Below are 17,095 nucleotides of genomic sequence, written 5' to 3' on the forward strand. Positions count from 1 at the left end.
AGAGAAATCTTTCGGACACCATCTCGGCGCCGGTAATTAAGTCATCGCTGTTGCACAATGAAAACGTTACATTAATGTCGTCTCACGCAATTTTGTCTGTTTACAATTGCATTTTTGTTAAATTGGAGGCTTTTGATTACTGTCATGTAATTTTTATTTTCGTATTTTGTTTTCTATCTAAGCATATTTTTATATTTTATTATCTTGGCTCTTTAGTAACAGCAAGTTACAGAGTGGAAAATTCACTAGGAAAAAAACAACATACTGTTATCTAGAAAACTCTGGTAGCTCTATCGAAATGCCGTCTTCCATCAATCTGACCGTGTTTCTTATAACTATAATTATTCAATCTATGATGATACGGAGAAGAATTGGAATTGCGAGAGAGAGTGAAGGGAGAAGACGTGCTGCTCTTGTAAGACTAGCAAGAAGTGTTAGCCTGCTTTTTACTGCCTTTTTAATTAGAGTAATATATATTTTTTAATTCTCTGAACAATAAACTACCCTTCGTCAAACTACAATCCCTACGTGCGAAACTTCCTGAACCTTAGGCAGCTCCTTTATTTACAGTCTCACAATATTGGACAAACTGAGTAATCCAGTTGTGTCTGAGTAGTCAGATTCACTCAGCTTTTATTCACACACTGTACTAGACATCATTAATAAATGGCGAATTAAGCTTTACTTATTAAACGACCTATGTCAATTTTCTAGATAAACCTGCAACCATATCTATTCCTAAAGTTTAAACATTCATTCGGCGTCTGTCTGCCATCCCTTACTAGCAGCCCAGAAATTTTTTGGCAATGCATTATGGCATATCTTGCTCCGGTTGGAGACCATCGGACAGTGTTGCTAGGTGTACGATAATTGTCGTATTTGTAAGATAATTTTGCCCTGTGTACGATCAACAATCCCCCAAAAAATGCGATAATTTGACCATTCTGTAAATGTGTGGTTGTTATCAGCCTGTCGCAACTGTCTGTTGGATTTTTTTGTGAACCCTGAAGGCATTTGCATTTACATGAGACAAGTTTCAAGCCAATCGTGCTTTTCTATGTGAGCTACGAGTGACGTGCATGCGTTTGCCTCAGAAGTTCCTAACAGTAGGTGGCCTTCAGGCCTCATGAGCTCATTTGGCTCATTAGGTCCCAGTCGTCATTGTTTACGGGGACATTTACTAAAGCAACTGTGGGGCTGCTGATGCTCAGCCGTGAGTGTCTGTTAGACGCTGTTCTACACTAGAGTGAAATTAGCGCATCACTAGACTAGTTTTCCTCAAAATACGACAATTCTATGTCTCTGGTATGATCATACTACATTTCCCACCTGGCAACACTGCCATCGGATGCGCACTACATTTCGCGTTGAATTGTGGGATACATTGAGTGCATTATATAGTGAGCATCAAAAATCCCTTAACGGACACCACTACAAAATGGCGTGGTCCCTATACAATGAACTATATCGTGGTTAGGGAGTGATTTTTGACACAGCCATAGACATATACGTCTATGCTTACATACACGTTTCGAAGCCTCAGCACATCTGCGAACATCGCTACAGGAAGCTGCACGCAGGTAAGACCAGAAAAGAATACATGTAGCGGTCAAACATTTGCAGAATTGTCTTCAAAGTGCTATAAATCATTGGTTTGATTCCTGCACTTGAACACTGGCAGCCAGAACAAGCACCAGAGAGTGAAACCGTTAAAATAACCTGGCTGCTATTCATATTTAGCATGTCCTGCTAATGCTAATGCTAATGCTCTACAAACCGTACTATAAGCAGTGCACAATACCAGAAACACAACCTCAGCTATAGATGTCAATAAGCCGGCCAGATGGACAAATACAATAGAGCTTTATCATTTTACCTATGTGTGAAACAGACTTCTGGCCCTTTTTCTTACTCTTTTCTTATATTTTGGATCAATAACAGACACACATTAGGCCCATATCGTGGTCTAAACCAATCAGAGATAGTGAAGGGCGGGACCTCCCTCTGATTGGTCGTGATTTAGATATTCGTGTACGTGTGTATCAACGTTTGAATGCGTGTGCTGCGGTCAGACAGAGAGAGGTGAGTGGCCTCGGCCCATCAGATTTAGAATGGAAATTGCCGCGGATGATAAACTGAAAAGAACTCTTGACAACTTTTTCGTGAAGACTGTTAAATTAAGGCCTGGTTCGTCCGGAAGTCATAACCAGGGTCTCAAGCATTGAGCGTGACAGTCACGTTTATCGGTCTTTTGTCACGCACTCCCGCCACACACCGTATTGTATTCATATATAATATGAATTTCTCTGGCGCGCCGCTATGGAAACGGCAGGAAATAAACACGACTCCCACGAATTAAATTCAGTTTTATTTATATAGCGCTAAATTACAACAAATATCGTCTCAAGTCACTTAAATAATATAGTCCAATTCAAGACGATTGGAGATAAATTCATTGTAATCATAAGCCAATGAAATCCAATTAATTAATTTAGAAATAATCCAATTCAATCATATAGAGCCAATTCAAAAACAACATCCCAGCTGAGGAAACCAACGGATTGCACCAAAACTTCTCTTCAGTCCAATCTCCCGTCCTGAGCGTGCCTGTGGCAACTGTGGAAAGGAACGACTCCCTTTTAACAGGAAGAAACCTCTGGCAGAACCAGACTCAGGTAGGGTGGCCACCTGCCTCGACCAGCTGGGGTTTGGTCTCTTCATGTTACATACTGCTCAATTTTTTTTACTTTGCACAGCATTCCAGAGAGGAAAGGTGTGACAGATGAGGTCTCCCAGCAGTAGCAGTTTAACTATGGGATGTTTCAGGATTACCTGAGCCATCCCTAACTATAAGCTTGATCAAAAAGGAAAGTTTTAAGCCTAATCTTAAAAGTGGAAAGGGTGTCTGCTTCCCGGACATTTACTGGAAGCTTATTCCACAAGAGAGGGGCCTGATAACTGAAGGCTCTGCCTCCCATTCTACTTTTAGAAACTCTGGGAACAACAAGTAAACCTGCAGTTTGGGAGTGAAGTGCTCTGTTAGGAAAATATCTTACAATGACGTATTTTAAGATATGATGGAGCTCGGTCATTAAGAACTTTATATGTGAGGAGAAGAATCTTAAATTCTATTCTGAATTTAACAGAATTTTAAATATTTTTAACTTTGACCTAGTGTGGTTTAACATTCTGCACGCCACAGCTGAATCTTATTGTATTTACTCACAGTTGCAGACAGAGTCCATCAGTCGGAGGACCAGGACCAGGATGGAGCAGCAGAACCAGGATCCAAACCCCTCCACTAGGAACAGAGCCAGCTCATCCTCTGGTTCCACCGGGCTACAGGTCAGTGTGGAGGATGCTAAAGACACGAGGAAGAGTGTCAAAGCTCTGTGTATCCTCTGATCGTTCTGCTTTTCCATCAAATGTGGAGAAAGTGTCAAAGTTAGTGTTTTTCTCTGTTTAAAAACAGCAAAGAGTTTCCTGGTTTCATCTCCTCGCTCTGAGCAGCAGATACAGATGTGCTTAGACTGAACATGTGCTGCAGGCTGAATGATCTGCTTGAAGAAAATCGGTGGGCAGATTGTTGTGGTGGGACGTTTTCTGGCTCTCAGTCTTCAGATTTGAGAGGTTCAGGAGCTAATCTTCATTATTTGTGTTCAAAGTATCTGAATTACATGAATTAAACCTGGTGGTAATACTTCTGGGTCTTTAATGGTTTGATGACAGGTTTGTAGAACTCTCTACCTCAGGGTAAAGAGTTATTTTAGAGAGAAACAAAGGTTGAGTTAAAACAGTGTTTCTCTGATGGCTGTTGAGCTGAATGGCTGCAGACCTCTGGGTTGTAAGCTGGAACAAAGGGTTAGTGTAAAGAATGTCACGTATTACCACCACTGTTACTTTTATTAATTTAAACCAGGGGTGCCCAACCTTGTTTGACCTAAGATCTACTTTTCAAGTTCAGCAACCACCCGAGATCTACCAGTCCAGTGTCAATATCACAAACCCACACCCATCATTTCCAACCTGCAGTAACTAACCTCACAACACTTTTTCTTGTTGTCACACAACCACTACACATCACATCAAAACCCCTCCCTCTCTCAAACACACACACACACGCACACAAATAAGTTGATCCAAAAAGAGCTGTCAGGTTCAAGGCACAACTTCTGAGTCTGGGATACTTCTCCTCCACCAGTAGTTTCCAGAACACTACATGCTCTCCAGGTTGATCTAAAAAAGTGATTTGACTTTGGCAGCAATGTCATCAACATCAATACTTGTACCAAATGGATAACAGCTGGTTAAAGGCTCGATGGCTCCAAAGTCAGTAAAACGCCTCTCAAACAGACAAGATGCTCTGAACATGCTCCTGATAATGTGCACTGTCAAGCTGTGTCACACCTTTACCTTAACGTTGTACTTCTGCTTGCATGTGAGGGAAGTTGTGCAGGTTACCACTCTGCAGCCTGCTTGACATCAGCTGTATCTTGCTTTTAAACTTGTTCACTGAATTCATCATGTTGAACACATCTTTACCCTTGCCCTGCAGCACTAAATTCAGTTCATTGAGCTCACCAGTGAGATCATTGAGGAAAGATAAATCGAAAAGCCAATTTAGCTTGGTATTGTAATCCACATGTTTTGAAAACTTCAGGAACTCCTTGATTTCAGGGAACAGCTCCATAAATCTGGCCAAAAATTTACCTCTGCTTAACCACCTCACATCTGTGTGAAGCAGCAGGTCTGTGTGCTCAGCATCATTCTCCTCCAAGTGAGCACGGAAAAGCCTTCTCTGCAGACTCCTGGCCTGAACTGAACACACAATCTTCATCGCGATATTCATCACGTCTTTCATATTTAAAATCTTTCCACACAACGCTTGCTGGTGAATTATACAATGATCATTCAAGATATCCAAGAATGATTCACTTTCTCTGCACAGTGCAATGAACCCACTAGTGCGGCCCATACCGCTGCTTCGAGAAAGGCTTCCTTCACAATTTTGCCGTCTTTGAATGGCTTCTTGTGTTTAACAAGGACGTGACTGACGCAATAGGAAGCAATAATTGCGGCATAATGAGATAATTGAGTGAAAGCTGCCCCGCTGAACATAGTGGGTCTTGGCTCGTTTTCCCTCAGCCGTGTTAATGTTTAGGAGTGTGTAACCGCTCTGATCGCAAGCTGCTTGTTACTGTTGACAGCTGTCAACTTTCTGTCATGCATGTCACACGCAACCTTAAGTTAAACGTGATCTACTTTTTTCCAGTGTTACAGAATTCACAGTAAAGCTGACTTTGACTTAGACTTTGAACAGAATCTAAGTCTTCTGCCTCTCTGTCATTGCAGAAACGTATAGCCCAAGAGGGATCCAGATGGCACTGCTGTAAGCACTGTGGGGAAGTTTACAAAAGATCATCACAGCTGAGGTATCATCAGAGGCTTCATACTGGAGAAAAATCGTACAGCTGTGGTCAGTGTGGAGCAGCTTTCACTACATCTTCTCATCTTAAGACACACCAACGTATTCACACAGGAGAGAAACCTTACAGCTGTGATCAGTGTGGAGCAGCTTTCGCTATAATATCTAGGCTAACGAGACACCAACGTATTCACACAGGAGAGAAACCTTACAGCTGTGATCAGTGTGGGGCAGCTTTCGCTATAATATATAGCCTAAAGACACACCAACGTATTCACACAGGAGAGAAACCATACAGCTGTGGTCAGTGTGGAGCAGCTTTCACTCAATTACGTCATCTTAAGATACACCAACGTAGTCACACAGGAGAGAAACCTTACAGCTGTGGTCAGTGTGGAGCAGCTTTCACTCAATTACGTCATCTTAAGATACACCAACGTAGTCACACAGGAGAGAAACCTTACAGCTGTGGTCAGTGTGGGGCAGCTTTCACTCAATTATCTCATCTTAAGACACACCAACTTATTCACACAGGAGAGAAACCTTACAGGTGTGGTCAGTGTGGAGCAGCTTTCACTCAATTATCTCATCTTAAGACACACCAACTTATTCACACAGGAGAGAAACCTTACAGGTGTGGTCAGTGTGGAGCAGCTTTCGCTATGATATATAGCCTAAAGATACACCAACGTATTCACACAGGAGAGAAACCTTACAGCTGTGGTCAGTGCGGGGCAGCTTTCACTTGGTTATCTCATCTTAAGACACACCAACATATTCACACAGGAGAGAAACCTTACAGCTGTGGTCAGTGTGGGGCAGCTTTCACTAGATCTTCCAGTCTTAAGAGACACCAACGTATTCACACAGGAGAGAAACCTTACAGCTGTGGTCAGTGTGGAGCAGCTTTCACTCAATTACGTCATGTTAAGATACACCAACATAGTCACACAGGAGAGAAACCTTACAGCTGTGGTCAGTGTGGGGCAGCTTTCACTCAATTATGTCATCTTAAGAAACACCAACTTATTCACACAGGAGAGAAACCTTACAGGTGTGGTCAGTGTGGAGCAGCTTTCACTCAATTATCTCATCTTAAGACACACCAACTTATTCACACAGGAGAGAAACCTTACAGGTGTGGTCAGTGTGGAGCAGCTTTCGCTATAATATATAGCCTAAAGATACACCAACGTATTCACACAGGAGAGAAACCTTATAGCTGTGGTCAGTGCAGGGCAGCTTTCACTCAGTTATCTCATCTTAAGACACACCAACATATTCACACAGGAGAGAAACCTTACAGCTGTGGTCAGTGTGGGGCAGCTTTCACTAGATCTTCCAGTCTTAAGAGACACAAACGTATTCACACAGGAGAGAAACCTTACAGCTGTGGTCAGTGTGGAGCAGCTTTCACTCAATTATGTCATGTAAAGACACACCAACATATTCACACTGTCGAGAAACCTTACATCTGTGGTCAGTGTGGGACAACTTTCACTACATCTGCCTGTCTTAAGAGACACCAACGTATCCACACAGAAAAGAAACCTTATATCTGTGGTCAGTGTGGGGAAGCTTTCACTCGAGTATCTAGTCTAAAGAGACACCAATGTACTCCCACAGATAAATGATTGGTTTAAATCAACAACCTATTTTACGGCAGATAAGAAAACATTCATCCAGGAGAAGCAACAGGAACTACCAATCAGAAGCCTTTTCTTTCTTCAGATTAAAAATCTTTTGTGTGGATTACCACCTTTCTCTTGTCAGGACTTTTGCTCTGAATGTTCTGTGAGTAGCACATGTTTTAAGAATGATTGAAAGTAATTAAAATATGTTTTCATTGTTTTAACTGTGGACAGATCTCCCACCGTTCAAGACAAACATGGCAACAATTGTGAGTTGATGAACAGAACAATATACAATCTGTTTGAAACTAGAGACCTGTTTTATTCTCTTATACTATACATATTTGTTTTGTTTAAAGTTATAATTCACAAAGTCACATTGCACCAGCTGTGGGTATTTATGTAAACATACAACATCTGTAGGAGCAACATATAATTTCAGTTTGATGTGAAGTCTAACTTTCCACTCATCTGTATTTCATTGTTCTGCATTTTGTTGAAGGTCAGATGTCAACATTTCTCATGATTTTCATGTTCTTGCTAATGAGCTATTTTTTTAAGAAAATGTGTGTTTGGTTACGAGGGAAAGTTGGACTTATATTCCCCAAAGACCCAGAAATCTTTAACAGTCTGAAAAAGGTTTGGATTTGTTCCCTGTACTTTCCAGACAGCTGTTTAATGACTGAAGTTGAAAGTTAAGGCTGTTCCAACACTAAAAGGGCACAAGGCTCAACTTCAAGCTGTGAAACTGTTTCAAATGTCTGTTGTGTTGGTGTCAAGAAAATTCTCTCAAAATGAGACTCAGAGACAATTAACACAAAACATATATTTTCACAGCAAGGAGTCTGCATGACATATCAGGAAACTGACACAGAGTTGTCTGAGTTAAAAAGATTATACTATTGCTATTTATGCCACACAAGGTCATGAGACATTCAGTGAAACAAGGTTTAGATAGAAGCTGAAATAAGATAGATAGGCCTTCTCCAGCACCCTTGACCCTTGTACCTGTGACGGTCCTTAAACAATACGTGGAACAGAACAATGACAGTTGAACAGTTCTCAGCCCCACCACAAAATCTTTTCATTAATTTGGATGAAATCATCCTTTCTTCATCATATTCTCATTAATGATCAGAGCTGAGTGAGATTTCTTTGAAAAGACAGAATAAACAGGACTTGATGGCTTTCAGTTTTCTTCCAGAGCAGAAATCACAGGCCACAGCTTCAGGTCCAGCATGGCAGAGATCGGCAGGAGCAGCTTGGAGTCCAGTCTTCTTCAGCTGCTCCACTAAATCAGCTAACATGGTGCTTTTCTCCAGGACAGGCCTTGGTGTGAAAGTTTTCTTGCATTGAGGGCATTTGTGAATTCCCTTCTTATTCTTTCCATTCCAGTAGCCTTTAATACAGTTCATGCAGTAGCTGTGTCCACAGGGAATAGTCACCGGATCCTTCAGTAGATCCAGACAGATCGAACAAGAGAAGGTTTCCAGGTCCAGTTTAACCCTTTTCTGAGCCATTTCCTCCATTTGGCAGAGCAGTGTGTGACTCTCAGAGCAGAAACACCGTCTGTGCTGTGATACAAAACTAATTCCACCTCCTTTTGTTGCAGCTGATCAGCTGATCTTCACTTAAGAGCTCCTCTACTCTCACACAATGGTTTCACACATCCTCCCACCTTCAGATCAGTTTGGGGAGGGAACAAGGAAGTTTCCGCTTGAAATTCATAAATCATGATCTTCTTCTGAAATGTTAACCTAAATCTTCTCCCTGGTGCATTCAAGTGCGTGACATGAAACATGAGCTCTCATACGGCTGTTGGACTTCAGAAGAGGTAAAAACCTGCAGAGTTGAGCTGCCTGAAAACTAAAGCTGACCCCTAACCTGCAAACTTTCTGTACTCCTGGCTGGCTGGACCAGAGTCCAGAGAAGAGTCCAATATTAACTCTTAACTCACATGTAGATTTGACCTATTAAAGGTTTGTTAAGACTGCATTGTCATCTCAAGGCACTTAAATAATATAGTCCAATTCAAGCCAATTGGAATTCAATTAATTAATTTCAAAATAATCAAATTAATTCATGTAGAGCCAATTAAGAAATAATATCCTAGCTAAGGAAACCAACAGAATGCACTGAAACTTGTCTTCAGTCCAATCTCCCGTCCTGAGCGTGCCTGAGGCGACTGTGGAAAGGAACGACTCCCTTTTAACAGGAAGAAACCTCTGGCAGAACCAGACTCAGGAAGGGTGGCCATCCACCTCGACCAGCTGGGGTTTGAGAAGACAGAAAAGAGGGGGGAAAAACACCATAACACCATTCAAAGGATATCTGTTGGAACAGGGAAACAGAAATTAATAACCACAATAATGTCACATGTACATAATAGCAATTGAGAAATTAAACAGGGGGAAAAAGAGAGCAAAGTGAGGAAAGGTGTGACAGATGAGGTCCCCCAGCAGTATAAGCCTATAGCAGCTTAACTATGGGATGTTTCAGGATTACCTGAGCCATCCCTAACTATAAGCTTTATCAAAAAGGAAAGTTTTAAACCAAATCTTAAAAGTGGAAAGGGTGTCTGCTTCCCGGACATTTACTGGCAGCTTATTCCACAAGAGAGGGGCCTGATAACTGAAGGCTCTGTCTCCCATTCTACTTTTAGAAACTCTGGGAACAACAAGTAAACCTGCAGTTTGGGAGTGAAGTGCTCTGTTAGGAAAATATCTTACAATGAGATCTTTAAGATATGATGGAGCTCGGTCATTAAGAGCTTTATATGTGAGGAGAAGAATCTTAAATTCTATTCTGAATTTAACAGGGAGCCAATGAAGAGAAGCTAAAACTGGAGAAACATGATCTCTCCTGTTAGTTCTCATCAGAACTCTGGCTGCAGCATTTTGGATCAGCTGGAGGCTTTTCAGAGAATATGTGGGACAGCCCAATAATAAGGAATTACAGTAGTTCAATCTTGAAGTAACAAATGCATGAACTAGTTTCTCTGCATCACCCTGAGACAGGATGTTCCTGATTTTAGCAATATTACGAAGGTGAAAGAAGGCAGTCCTAGAAACCAGTTTTATATGTGCGTCAAATGATAAATTCTGGTCAAAAATAACTCCAAGGTTCCTCACTGTAGAACTAGAAGCCAAGGATCCAGCTGTCTGTGTAAAACTGATACTGATAAAATGTTAGAAGTCTCCTGTGTGTCTGTATCAGCTCCAGCAGCGGTGCTGTAATGGTGATGATGGGATGAGACATGAATACCACAGTTTTTCATATTTACAGTTAACTGGAGTTGATTTATCTATTGTCAGGAACCAAAATAAAACTAAATTGTAAAAAGCTCAGGCTGAGATTATGACTTCTGTGTTGTTAGGTTCGGTTTCGACCCAGTTACAAAAATAAGATTGTAAAGCAATAATTAGAGCCACAGATGACATCATCAGGGCACTGTCAGCCAACACACTGACAGCCAGCTCCTCTCCTCATCATGTGAGCTTTAGGGGATTCTCATTTTGCCTTGTTATCCAGTTTACCTGCACAGAAACAGAACAAGCAAAGACGGGCATGTCCACACATGTGAGCTCAGTTCAGTGTGGAGTTGGTGACCTGCAGAGTGCACATCTCCAATGTGCAGCATGCCAAAATGAAAAGAAGATTCTCAGTGAGAGACGTTCTGCATCATATTTCTGGTGAAAATGAGGGAGAGGACACAGAGCAGCATGGAGATATGGATGAGCAGGTTTCTGAGGAGGAAGACAAAGTGGAATATCATCCAGAAGACACTCATCTGATGAGGAGGTCACCGGTGCTGAAGCTGCTCCTGCTGAAAGACTCAAGTCCAAAAATGGTAAGATGTGTTGGAGCTCAGTACCTCATGATGTACATGATGGCAGGGCAGCTGCTGCAGACGTCATCAAAATGACTCCTGGAATCACAGGGTTTGCTGTGACCAGAATCAGTGACATCAACACATGTTTTGAGCTATTTATGCCATTAAAAAGAGTCAAACCTTGAAGGAACAAAAGTCCATGGCAACATGTGGAAAGACACTGATGAGGAACACCTGGATGCTTCTTCTTTTTGCTGGAGTGCACAGATCCTGCAATGAGGCCACTGATCGTCTCTGGGACGCATCGACAGGAAGAAATATTTTCGAGCAACAATGTCACTTCAGACCTTTCAAATGATATCAAGAGTCCTCAGATTTGACAACAGAGATACCAGAGAAAGATCTGACCAGCCTGCTCCCATCAGGGCTGTCTGGGACAGATGGGTGCAGCTCCTTCCACTGTCTAATGTCTTGTTTAATGTCCAATTGTTTTCTCCTCATACATTTTTTTGAACAGGAAAACATCTGAAAAACCTTTTAAATCATTATGTTGAGAATTCCAAAGTTTGACTCCTGCAGCTGAGATACACATTTGTTTTAAATTGGTTAAATTGGTTGTCCCAGTAGAGGGCCTGTGTAGAAATCCCTCCGTTAGCTCTCCTATAGCCGCAAGTAGCCACATAACAGCACCTATGAGCTAACAGAGCTATAGTACACGTTCGTTCATTCATTTTTCTTAAAGTATTGGTGAAATTAAGACAGATAATGTCTTATTTAGAGGCTGCATCATCCATTAACTCCATTATATGGATATACGCTGATCGCGAGTTTTCTAAATAGCTCCCGAAGGACGCCGACTTTCGCCAAACTCTTCTGTGAGTAGATGAAACGTATTTCATGCCAGAAATAAGGTCCAGGTTTTAAAATACAGGAGTTCCCCTTTAAAGCAACTCCTCTCACACCAAAGCTATTTAACTCTGAAAGTTATATTGAATGATCAATAGTGTGAAAAGCTTTCTTCAGCTCAATGAATGGTTCATATGGTAAACTTCTTTCTGTCCGTTGCAGTTGGGATTTCTTCTGTCACCTTCATTATTGCTGCAGCTGTAGACCTATTTGAACCAAACCCATATTGACTCTCATTCAATAAGCTGTTGTTTTCAATAAAACTATCTAGTTTCTGAACAAACTGTGAAAGTATTGATATTGGTCTGCAACTGTTAAAGCTATGTCTATCTGATGTCTTTTGTTGAAACATGTGATCACCTCATGACACATCAGGAAGTTGATCAGCTTCAGCTGCTGCTGATTTGTTGGCAGACGCCTCAGTTTCTCTTTGGCTCTCAGTTTGCTGGTTCCTGGATTTCCTGGATCTGTTGACATGTCCCAGGTACTTGTTGTGTTTGATCCTCATACATTTAACTTTGTCCTTAGAAAGGATGAGTTCCAAAAAGGGAAACAGGGACTGCTTTTGCATTTGACACAGCCTATATCATGCCAATGTTCATTTGGGGCTGCAGTTTTTGCTTTAGTTTCAGACTCGTTATTAGACTGGAATGTTGAGGAGTTTCTGTGACAGATAGGCTCCACTCCCCCTGAAACCATGAATTAAAGAAAGTGGAAGGATGGAAAGTTTTGGGGACATTTATTCATTCATTCCACTTCAGCATTTCTGTTTCAGGGAAGATTCCAACTTTAATGACATTTTTTTTTTTAAACAGATTTAATGTGAAGTTATCCTGAAGAAAATGAATATGAGCACTTACAAAACAATAATGGACTTTTAAATCAGTTTTTCAAAGAGGTAAGTTATGGTTGAAATTTCTTATGGCTTTGATTTAGATTCAATTTGATGGTCAGTTCACCCCCAGACGGTGCAACTTAACCCCTGACCCGGATCAGCTTAACCCTAACCTGGGGCAAACAGGAAGCCTTTAGCTTATAATTCACTTAAAAAAGCTGATTATGAACTTCTTTCAATTTGATTAGTGTTGGTGCAGGTGACAGTGGTGTAGATCCTTTACAAGCACTGATGCCACACTGAGAAATATTCAACTCCCAGTAAAAGTTCTGAATCTAAAACCTCACTCAGGCAAAAGAATCAAAGTGTCATCAGCAACATTTACTAACACTTCCACCAGTAAAAGTATTTATTCTGCAGAGCAGCTCTCAGTGTTTGCTGTTAGATATAAAGTTGCCTGTTTGACAGTTTAAAGTGGCTGCACGTGCACTTTTTCTATCTGGCCTCAGTAAATCTCTGTAATTTATTCATTTGTGTTTGGAAAACAATGGAAACTTTATTTCTGAGCCCACATCAGTGGGTTCTGGTTGTTAAAACATAGATGAGGAGACAGTTCAGTGTGTGAGGATAAAAGCAGAGGAGAACCTGGGACATCTGAGCAGATCTGGGATCAGCACCTTGGATATCAGCAGGGATTCTTAGGAAGGAAGGAAATGGGATGAATCTGCAGACTGCAGGAAGATCTGTTAACAGTCTGCAGACTAATGTGAGACAATAATATTTGTGTGTGTTTGGTATCCAGAAGAATTGAGACAGATGAAGTCACTGTGAGCTGAGCAGTGCTGGAAGATGATATGACAGAGTGACCTAAATGAGGTTTGTGTGTGCGCTCATTTCCAGTCTTTGACAAAGATTGAAAAGTGAATTTATTTGAGTGATTTCCTTCCTGATGTGAAGTATGTCATGAAGCTGTCCGTGTTGAGTGAGCAGCAGCGCCTCCTGTAGGTGTAAAAAGCTTACAGCACCTGGTATTCCCAGGCGGTCTCCCATCCAAGTACTAACCAGGCCCGACCCTGCTTGGCTTCCGAGATCGGACGAGATCGGGCGTGTTCAGGGTGGTATGGCCGTAAGCGAGAGAATCAGTGACAAATCAGCTTTATATAGATGCTGAAACAACATCTATCACTGTGTTCTGACTTCTAAAATATAATGTAACTGTTTAAAAATGAGCAATTTGTGATGATATCATCTAACTAAGCAGCCTCGCTCTCTCTGTGTGACGCTGAACACAAAACTACACACAGGGAACAGAAGAGGTCGACAGACACTAAGTTATCTGAGAGTCTCACTTTCAGCTGTAGAGAACCAACACGAGAGAGAAGAACATGTGCAGGATCAGCATCAGCCTCTCAAGCCAATTAGGTGAAAAAACTAAAAGAAACATATGGTTCAAGCAGCTATATAATAGATATTTGTTACGGTGACTTTTGCTTACGGCCACACCACCCTGAACACGCCTGATCTCGAAAGCTAAGCAGGGGGCCTGGTTAGTATTTGGATGGGAGACCGCCTGGGAATACCAGGTGCTGTAAGCTTTTTCTCTTCTCTCTACAACCTGCAGGGGGCGCTGACACACTTCACATCCACAATCAAATCAATTCACCAGAAAGCTTCTTTTTTTAAACAAATTCTCTAGAAACTGGAAGTGATCAATGCTGGATCATCACTGGAATCACACAGTCTTAAAGTGGAGCTTCTTCTTCTTATGTTTCTATGCAGCTGAACACTCACATCATGATGATGACTGACGTGTGTAGAAATCCTGCTCTTCAGCACATTTAATTTCACACCCAACAAGGTTTAAAGTTCCCATTTTTCAGCTTTGATGCTGCTTCCACATCTCTTATTGTCTTTAATGCAGCTTCAGCTGTTATTTGATGTCTTTTGTTGAAACATGTGATCACCTCATGACACATCAGGAAGTTGATCAGCTTCAGCTGCTGCTGATTTGTTGGCAGACGCCTCAGTTTCTCTTTGGCTCTCAGTTTGCTGGTTCCTGGATTTCCTGGATCTGCTGACATGTCCCAGGTACTTGTTGTGTTTGATCCTCATACATTTAACTTTGTCCTGAGAAAGGATGAGTTCCAAAAAGGGAAACAGGGACTGCTTTTGCATTAGACACAGCCTATATCATACCAATGTTCATTTAGGGCTGCAGTTTTTGCTTTAGTTTCAGACTTGTTATTAGACTGGAATGTTGAGGAGTTTCTGTGACAGATAGGCTCCACTCCCCCTGAAACCATGAATTAAAGAAAGTGGAAGGATGGAAAGTTTTGGGGACATTTATTCATTCATTCCACTTCAGCATTTCTGTTTCAGGGAAGATTCCAACTTTAATGACATTTTTTTTTTATCAGATTTAATGTGAAGTTATCCTGAAGAAAATTAATATGACCACTTACAAAACAATAATGGACTTTTAAATCAGTTTTTCAAAGAGGTAAGTTATGGTTGAAATTTCTTATGGCTTTGATTTAGATTCAGTTTGACGGTCAGTTCACCCCCAGACGGTGCAACTTAACCCCTGACCCGGATCAGCTTAGCCCTAACCTGGGGCAAACAGGAAGCCCTTAGCTTATAATTCACTTATAAAAGGTGACAGTGGTGTAGATCCTTTACAAGCACTGATGCCACACTGAGAAATATTCAACTCCCAGTAAAAGTTCTGCATCAGCAACATTTACTAACACTTCCACCAGTAAAAGTATTTATTCTGCAGAGCAGCTCTCAGTGTGTGCTGTTAGATATAAAGTTGCCTGTTTGACAGTTTAAAGTGGCTGCACGTGCACTTTTTCTATCTGGCCTCAGTAAATCTCTGTAATTTATTCATTTGTGTTTGGAAAACATTGGAAACTTTATTTCTGAGCCCACATCAGTGGGTTCTGGTTGTTAACACATAGATGAGGAGACAGTTCAGTGTGTGAGGATAAAAGCAGAGGAGAACCTGGGACATCTGAGCAGATCTGGGATCAGCACCTTGGATATCAGCAGGGATTCTTAGGAAGGAAGGAAATGGGATGAATCTGCAGACTGCAGGAAGATCTGTTAACAGTCTGCAGACTAATGTGAGACAATAATATTTGTGTGTGTTTGGTATCCAGAAGAATTGAGACAGATGAAGTCACTGTGAGCTGAGCAGTGCTGGAAGATGATATGACAGAGTGACCTAAATGAGTTTTATGTGTGCGCTCATTTCCAGTCTTTGACAAAGATTGAAAAGTGAATTTATTTGAGTGATTTCCTTCCTGATGTGAAGTATGTCATGAAGCTGTCCGTGTTGAGTGAGCAGCAGCGCCTCCTGCAGGTGTAAAAAGCTTACATCACCTGGTATTCCCAGGCGGTCTCCCATCCAAGTACTAACCAGGCCCGACCCTGCTTGGCTTCCGAGATCGGACGAGATCGGGCGTGTTCAGGGTGGTATGGCCGTAAGCGAGAGAATCAGTGACAAATCAGCTTTTCATAGATGCTGAAACAACATCTATCACTGTGTTCTGACTTCTAGAATATAATGTAACTGTTTAAAAATGAGCAATTTGTGATGATTTCATCTAACTAAGCAGCCTCGCTCTCTCTGTGTGACGCTGAACACAAAACTACACACAGGGAACAGAAGAGGTCGACAGACCATAAGTTATCTGAGAGTCTCACTTTCACTTTCATATGGTTCCATATGATGGTTCTATATAATATATATTTGTTACAGTGACTCAAACAGGCCTAACGTTAGCCTGTTCGGGCCATGGTTAAAGCGAGTTTGGGCGGTTTCCCACCATAGTCCTGTGATTTTCTTAAAACCTTTTTACAGTTCCAAAGCCTAATTACTTTAAAAGTCCCACATTTGAAATGTTGTAACACGAGTTTTCCGTTTTCACCAAGTTGACAGGATGGCATTTCGGCCGGACTTTCAAATTTGTAACGTGGAAATAACGTTTTTTCAGTGAACGCAGCATGAATGTGTCTGACGCAGAGAGGAGGATAAATGAGGTTCATAATGCACTGGCGCTGTCTTTCCTTGGAGAAATGGTGAAGTTTTTTTTTTTTTTTACTTTGAATACAGTGTGGGTGAAGGAAAAATATGTCACGCGAATGAAAGCAACAGTTGTTTATAAGTACATTAAACGTCAGGGCTGCAGCCATAGTTAAATTTCCATGGAGCAGGGAGTCGTTTGCTCCGTGTTCATTTGACTCAGTCTGAGTCTGCAGAGAAGCTGCGGCTGCGCACCGGTCTGTAGCCCCACAGAGTGCAGGGATGAACGGCTCCTCTCCTTGTCCTTCTCCCTCTATGATAAACTGTAAGTCACGTATAATGGGCCTGTGACCAAAATGAGTGAGAAATCTGCTCATTCTTTATTTTGAAAGGATAAAAAAGGGGAAACCCCTCTTAATCTCCAGGTTTACTGCAGGAC

General features: G+C 41.5%; 3 protein-coding genes, 2 non-coding genes and 1 pseudogene across 9 annotated transcripts in view; 3 read left to right on the forward strand and 3 right to left on the reverse strand.

Annotated features, from left to right (window-relative positions):
- Positions 1-17,095, reverse strand: part of LOC140294513 (protein NLRC3-like) — a 1,060,349-nt gene that overhangs the window by 322,385 nt on the left and 720,869 nt on the right. The gene's annotated exons all lie outside the window — the stretch shown is intronic.
- Positions 1-17,095, forward strand: part of LOC140278845 (NACHT, LRR and PYD domains-containing protein 3-like) — a 228,296-nt gene that overhangs the window by 138,002 nt on the left and 73,199 nt on the right. The gene's annotated exons all lie outside the window — the stretch shown is intronic.
- On the forward strand, positions 1,340-7,367 carry LOC140304563 (uncharacterized). Of its 3 annotated transcripts, XM_072383623.1 has the most exons (4): positions 1,340-1,580; positions 2,520-2,675; positions 3,229-3,345; positions 5,353-7,367. In XM_072383623.1, exons 1-4 carry the CDS (start codon positions 1,515-1,517, stop codon positions 7,057-7,059), a joined length of 2,046 nt encoding a protein of 681 aa, XP_072239724.1. In that variant the 5' UTR covers positions 1,340-1,514; the 3' UTR covers positions 7,060-7,367. The 3 variants fall into 3 exon arrangements, with proteins under 3 accessions (XP_072239724.1, XP_072241168.1, XP_072240413.1); XM_072385067.1 differs by lacking the exon at positions 2,520-2,675 and having other exon boundaries at positions 3,235-3,345; XM_072384312.1 differs by lacking the exon at positions 2,520-2,675 and having other exon boundaries at positions 1,341-1,580.
- Positions 13,643-13,761, reverse strand: LOC140316937 (5S ribosomal RNA). The gene has a single exon (XR_011917352.1). It is a non-coding gene; the product is annotated as a 5S ribosomal RNA (ribosomal RNA).
- On the forward strand, positions 14,119-14,224 carry LOC140296943 (5S ribosomal RNA; annotated as a pseudogene).
- On the reverse strand, positions 16,002-16,120 carry LOC140278808 (5S ribosomal RNA). The gene has a single exon (XR_011909221.1). It is a non-coding gene; the product is annotated as a 5S ribosomal RNA (ribosomal RNA).

This window comes from Leuresthes tenuis, unplaced genomic scaffold (assembly GCF_036924035.1).
Source record: "Leuresthes tenuis unplaced genomic scaffold, fLeuTen1.0.hap1 SCAF_1, whole genome shotgun sequence".
Lineage (NCBI taxonomy): Eukaryota > Metazoa > Chordata > Actinopteri > Atheriniformes > Atherinopsidae > Leuresthes > Leuresthes tenuis.